The following is a 6,000-nucleotide window of genomic DNA, read 5'->3' on the forward strand; positions in this document are numbered from 1 at the left end:
GTGGCTATTGAGGTAGAGGCTATAGCATCATTTAAAAGGGAATGGGATAAATATTTGAACAGGAGGAATATAAATGAATGGAGCAGGGAGTTACAGGAGAAAGAGTCAACACGGCACAGGCACCGGGGGCCAAATGGCCTCCCTCAGTGCCGTCATTACTATACTTCTGTGAAACAGCCCCCCCCCCCCCCCCCCCACTTTGTTGTGTCTGAGCCCAGAGTATTTTTAGAACCATTGGTGCAGAACTGAGCTTAGGATGATGTGTCCTGCAAGAAGAGCCCCAAATAGGAGACCTTTCCCCTCTGTACGATCTCTTGGTTTGGTTCAGGTCGGACTGTACCATCTGGTTTTGATGTGCGAAGTCCAAGATCAGATTGGTACTGACTGAGGCTCCCAGTTCAAAGTTGTAACCTTCACATAGAATAGAAACATAGAAAATAGGAGCAGGAGTAGGCCATTCGGCCCTTCAAGCCTGCTCCATCATTCATTATGATCATGGCTGATCATCCAACTCAGTAACCTGATCCCGCTTTCCCCCCATATCCTTTGATCCCTTTCGCCCCAAGACCTATATCTAACTCCTTTTTGGAAACATTTTGGCCTCATCTGCTTTCTGTGGTAGCAAATTCCACAGGCTCACCACTCTCTGGGTGAAGTAATTTCTCCTCATCTCAGTCCTGCAAGGTTTACCCCGTATCCTTGGACTATGACCCCTGGTTCTGGACTCCCCCACCATCGGGAACACCCTTCCTGCGTCTACCCCTGTCAAGTCCTGTTAGAATTTTATAGGTTTCTATGAGATCCCCCCCTCACTCCTCATGTGAGTCTGAACTAGACTGCAACGTGACAGAGAGAGAGATGCCAGAACATTTACAGACTTTAAGTGGCCAGAAGGTCACGTGATCAAACGTCCAGGTATACCTCCAACCCTAATGCAATGAGAGTGACTTCCCCCACTGCATCGAATGGGTTCTCCTGGTAAGGATCTATGAGTTGGGCTAAATACCAGCCTACCCAAAACAGAGACATCCTTACAGCAACAAGCCAGATCAGAATCTGCCGGATGTAAAGCTCTGAAAGAAATGGGAAGCCTCTCATGTGCCATTCAGTCCAGAAGAGAAGCAGATGTAAAAAAAAATAGTGCAGGTGATAGGTACATGTGGAAAACCTCGAGCATTGCTCCCGGTTCTGGTGGTGGCCGGTGCACTGGGCACCAACTGCCTTCTGACATCCTTTTTCCTCATCTCCAACACTTTTATAACTAATAAACAAAAGTCTTCCAGTGAAATCCCACATTACACACACCATTTTTAATGCCACTTATAACTTCTTTACTATCTTTAATTCCATTAGATTCCAGGACAATCCTGGAGGGTCGGTAACTCCATAACACGCACACACATCATTGAAATACAGAGAAGCAGATGTTATCAATAGTGTGGGAAGTAAGTAGATGCGGAAACTCGAAGTTTTGCTCCCGGCTCTGAAGCTGCACGGGGCTCTGACTCTCCAACACTGTAGCTCTGAGATTAGTTCTGCAGCCTGGTTTAACACTGCACTGGGAAACCTTTCACACACACACACAGTTCGTTGAAAGACAGAACAGCGCGGACCTCTCTCCTCCCATATTAACCCCAGACATCTGAATTGTTGTAACATCACATGCACCATTCACAGTGAAAGCCGGCACGCTTAGTAGTGTAAACAGTTGAGTTTGGGGTATTTGTGCACAAAGTGGGGGTGGGCGCGGTGAAGATTGTAAAGGAATAAACCCGCCCCTAAACCGGCGTGTAAAGTGGGGGGGGGGGGAATGCTGGGGGCGGTGCTAAAAGAGCCCAGCAGATCCCTGCTGCTGGATTCAGGAAACAGGTACTTGCGGCCCCCACACCGGGTTATATTCACTCCACCGGTAAAACTGGGGGTATGATATGAAACTCGGAGGGGTCCGGTGGTGTTTAATAACCTGCTGGCCCGCTGTTAACGGAGGCAGACCCCCCCGGGGGGCTCCAATGCTGTGTAATGAGCCTCCACTCTGTCTGCTTCCTGATGCAGAGTCTCCACGCCGTCTGGCAGCAGGTAGCAGCAACCTCCGGAGTCCGCCTGGACACCCAGGCACCGTTTCCATGGATGGCGAGTACTCCACCGTTAGCCGCACGGAGAAAGGGCTGGGTTGGGTTGTAAAGCCCCGGCTGCCTATCACGCTGTGGGATATGTTCTGTATGGTGACGAGGGGATTGTTCGAATCCAGCCCTTCCCCACACTGCTTGGGTTTTTTAAACAGACAACACATCGCACCTTCAGAGACTGCCCAGGACTGGCGGCTGCCAGAATGAAATTAAAAAGGTAAAACAGGATGTGACCAACACTTGCAACCCACACAGACTGGCAAATGTTTACAATAACCTGAAGCCCTGTATTATTACAATGAGTGCGGGCAGTCAAAACAATTTGCTGTTGTACTTTGGACACACACTGCACATTTCCCCTCAGCCCTGGAGTTTTTGGGATGATCACAAATTTGGGCGAATTTAAGCCACTAAACGGTTAAAGAAATGCAAAGGCTCAGGGCCACTCGACCCACTCAAAACGGGGTCGTAAAAGTTATTGCTCAGCAGAACTCGATTGCTATTATTGCATGAATAAAATGGGCGCTTTCATGCAGCAAAACGGGGGAATTAAATTTTAAAATACACACTTATCGCCCCAAGATACGACGAATATTGTGTTAACTGCAGGTGAGAGTGACATGAATGAAGCCGCCCCGCTGTCAGCCTCTGGCTGCACAAATGACCAGAATGATTCCTTAATTCCTTCAGCTTTATTTAAAACTAAACTTCCGAGGAAATACCAAACAAAAATGACTTGTCCAAGTGTCCTGTTCAAGCAGAGAGAGGCACACACATAGTGTCTTCTTCTAAACAGACTTAAACCCTTAACTGATGAACGCTGCAAATATCATTAGGAGTTTACCACCAACTTTCACACTCGTGTGCTTGTATGTGGTTGCAACGGAGGTTTCATCACATCACCTCCAACCGCCCCATTCCGGTCAAACAGCCTTCTTCTCCGTCTCTTATTTTTTTTTAACTGATAAACAAAAGCGTTCCAAGGAAATCACAAAATATCCACACTTTTTTAATGCCACTGTAATTTCTCTCCTCGGTTGTTCGTAGCAGTGTCTATGAGATTAATCCTGGAGACTCCGGGACAAAGCTGGAGGGTTGGCAACCCCACAACACACACACACTTCACTGAAATACAGCGAAGCGGATGTAAACAACAGCAGAATCCCAAACTCGAAAAATTGCTCCCGGCTCTGGAGCTGCCTGTTGCACTGGGCTCTGACTCGCCACTATTGGACAGCCCTGAGCTTAGTTATTCAGCCTGCTTAATATTGCACTGGGAGACTTTTCACACACACATACACACAGAGTTCACTGAAATACAGAGCAACACGGATCTGCCGTTCAACATTAACTCCAGACATATTTTCTATTATAACACCACATTCACCAGTCAAAGTAAAATCCGACACAATTGGGAGTGTGAACTGTTGATTTGGGACATTTGTGCACATGATGAGGGTGGGGGGGGGGGGGGGGGAAGGAGGTATTTTAAAGGATTAAACCCGCCTGCAACAGGGTGGGGGCGGTGCTAAAAGAGCCCAGCAGAGCCCCCGCCGCTACATCCAGGAAACCGGTACCTGGGGCCCCCACACCAGGTTATATTCACCCTACAGGTAAAACTGGGGCATGATATGAAACTCAGAAGGTTTTGGACCCTCAAATAACCATCCCTCGCTCCCGGAAGGCTGACATCAATCCCATTCCGAGACTGACTTGAATGAATAACACTCTGTGGTGAAGCAGAAGGGAAACTCGAACATTTACAACACGGACAGCCAGCAAAAGGAGTTGTGCCAACTTTCCCTGCCAATTCACCATGGATCTCGCTCCCGCCCACTCTCCCAAATTAACTGCTCCCCTCAATCTCTAACCGCTGGAATATTCCACACAGGTGCTTGTGCTTAGATAAAAGTCTGGTATCGCAGAATAAAATAACGCATAGCCTTTCAGCAGAACATACACGCCTTATAATATTCGCTTAGTCGTATATTGTGAAGAAGTTTGAAAGCTGCTGAGTTGTTGCTACAAATATCAGCCGAGTTCACACCGACCGAGGAGCTGTGGGGGAATAAATGCTCAGACTGAATCAACAATTCAGGCAGCCAGTGCCCTTCACCCCCTGCTCACACTTAACCTTCCTTTTTATAGCAATCCTGCTGAACACATGTAATATTTGGCTATCGTCGTCAATCAAATTAAGTTTTTTTAAAAATACATATTTAATTTAAATAAATCACTTGCAGCCAAACTCACCAGAGAGCGATTCTGTCCTTGGGGTAGTCCAGTCTCTCGATGCAGCGCAGATAATGGGGCAGTGTGTGCGCCGCGTTCCGGGCAATGATAGCGAGCAAAATCTTCGGTTTCTGCAAAGCTGACTCGGGCACCAGTATCTCCTCTGGAAAATAAGGGCCATCGCCTGCAATCGCTGTCACCCAGAGCAGCAGGCAGATGAGAGATTTGGGGAGATGTGTGCACGCAGCCATGTTTGAAGTAGGTGCTGTTAAAGCGAGGCTCCCCGTCCTGTATTGACTGGCACTGTGCTGCTGCCGGTTGTTCGGTACAAGTAGCCCTGCTCGCTCGCTTTATCCTGACTTTTATCACCCAGCGATCTGCAGTCATTTACATACACTACAAAGACAGCCGACAGTCAAACTTGCCGACTCTGTGCTGCTTGTATTTCAGCAGACAGCTATTTTCCAATTCAAATGTAAGCACCTGATAAACGTACATTCCAAGTAAAGATATTAATTTCAGAACTGCAAAGACAGAATAATTCTTACAAGCAGAAGACAATGTTTTTTATTCATTTGTCTCTGTTGCACTTTTCCTCCAATCTTAAACTCACAGTGGATTGTCTTTTCATATTCATCCTTGAAAACTGAGTAAGCGACATTTAGTTTTAGACGCCAATGTTAGAAGCCCATTAAAGCCGTAAAATGAATGTAGATTTACCAGGGACTCATCAAAGCAAATTGAATGAATGACGGGACAGCAATCGCTCGCAGGCTAATAAGTTTGGGCAATTTCTTATACAAGAAAAGACTCCTGAAACATTACAAAAAATAATTTAAATGGTCCAATGTGTGACTTCTTATGTAACAACAGGTTCGCTCCTTCCAGCTGGAACTGTTGCTACCACGAATTTCCCCCTTCCCTTTGCTTCACCTGGTACTCAGCAACAGAGTTAGATTTCCTAACGATTCTGTAAAGAACTATCCATAATGGCAAACACTGTTCCAAGTGAAATCTTCTATCCCCTCACCAGATATCTATATATAGTAATTGTATTATTCTCTGCCTTAAAGTGACTTTGTCCATTTCTAGCTAATAATTTTAATCTTATGCTTTTGGTATCTCCGTATGTCTTTCTGTTTATAAAATTCTGCCACTATCACTATTTCTCTCCTCTCTAAGATGTCCCATTTCATTTCGTTTCATCCTTGGCCCTGGTGTGCTCTCATGCTCTTGCTGAATTCCATGCTGCCTTCTATTGTCCATCCATTTTCTATCTTATTACAAGAGAGATTTCATTGGGATAGGTGTTAATCTGATATAAGTAGTGCCTGATATAATGCTGCAATTAGATTAGCAATGTCGGTATTATACTTACAGCCACAGTATACTGGTTGCTTGCACAACTGTGGAGTTAGAAACGACAGGGCATTAAATGCATAAATACAATAACATCTGTTGTTCTCTTGTATTATTAGTGTGCATGCTACTAATTTCAAAAAGAGAGATTATGGGAGAAGGGTGCCTCCTGTAATGGCTCACTGAGTAATTATATTCCATAGTGTGGTACTGAGCCACATTGCTCAGGAAGATCCCACATCAGATCCCTGGACTGTGCTGAGTTTGCTGATCTCAGCAGGGT

The 6,000-nt window shown here is 45.9% G+C and overlaps 1 protein-coding gene across 1 annotated transcript in view; it reads right to left on the minus strand.

The window, feature by feature from the left end:
* LOC137373055 (procollagen galactosyltransferase 2-like) overlaps window positions 1-4,754 on the minus strand; it is a 245,203-nt gene extending 240,449 nt beyond the window's left edge. The window contains exon 1 of the mRNA XM_068037824.1: window positions 4,380-4,754. Coding sequence (XP_067893925.1) covers window positions 4,380-4,609 — 230 coding nt within the window. The 5' untranslated portion in view covers window positions 4,610-4,754. The remainder of the gene's footprint in view (window positions 1-4,379) is intronic.
* Between the last annotated feature and the right edge of the window lie 1,246 nt (window positions 4,755-6,000).

This window comes from Heterodontus francisci, chromosome 8, assembly GCF_036365525.1.
Source record: "Heterodontus francisci isolate sHetFra1 chromosome 8, sHetFra1.hap1, whole genome shotgun sequence".
Classification (NCBI taxonomy): Eukaryota; Metazoa; Chordata; class Chondrichthyes; order Heterodontiformes; family Heterodontidae; genus Heterodontus; species Heterodontus francisci.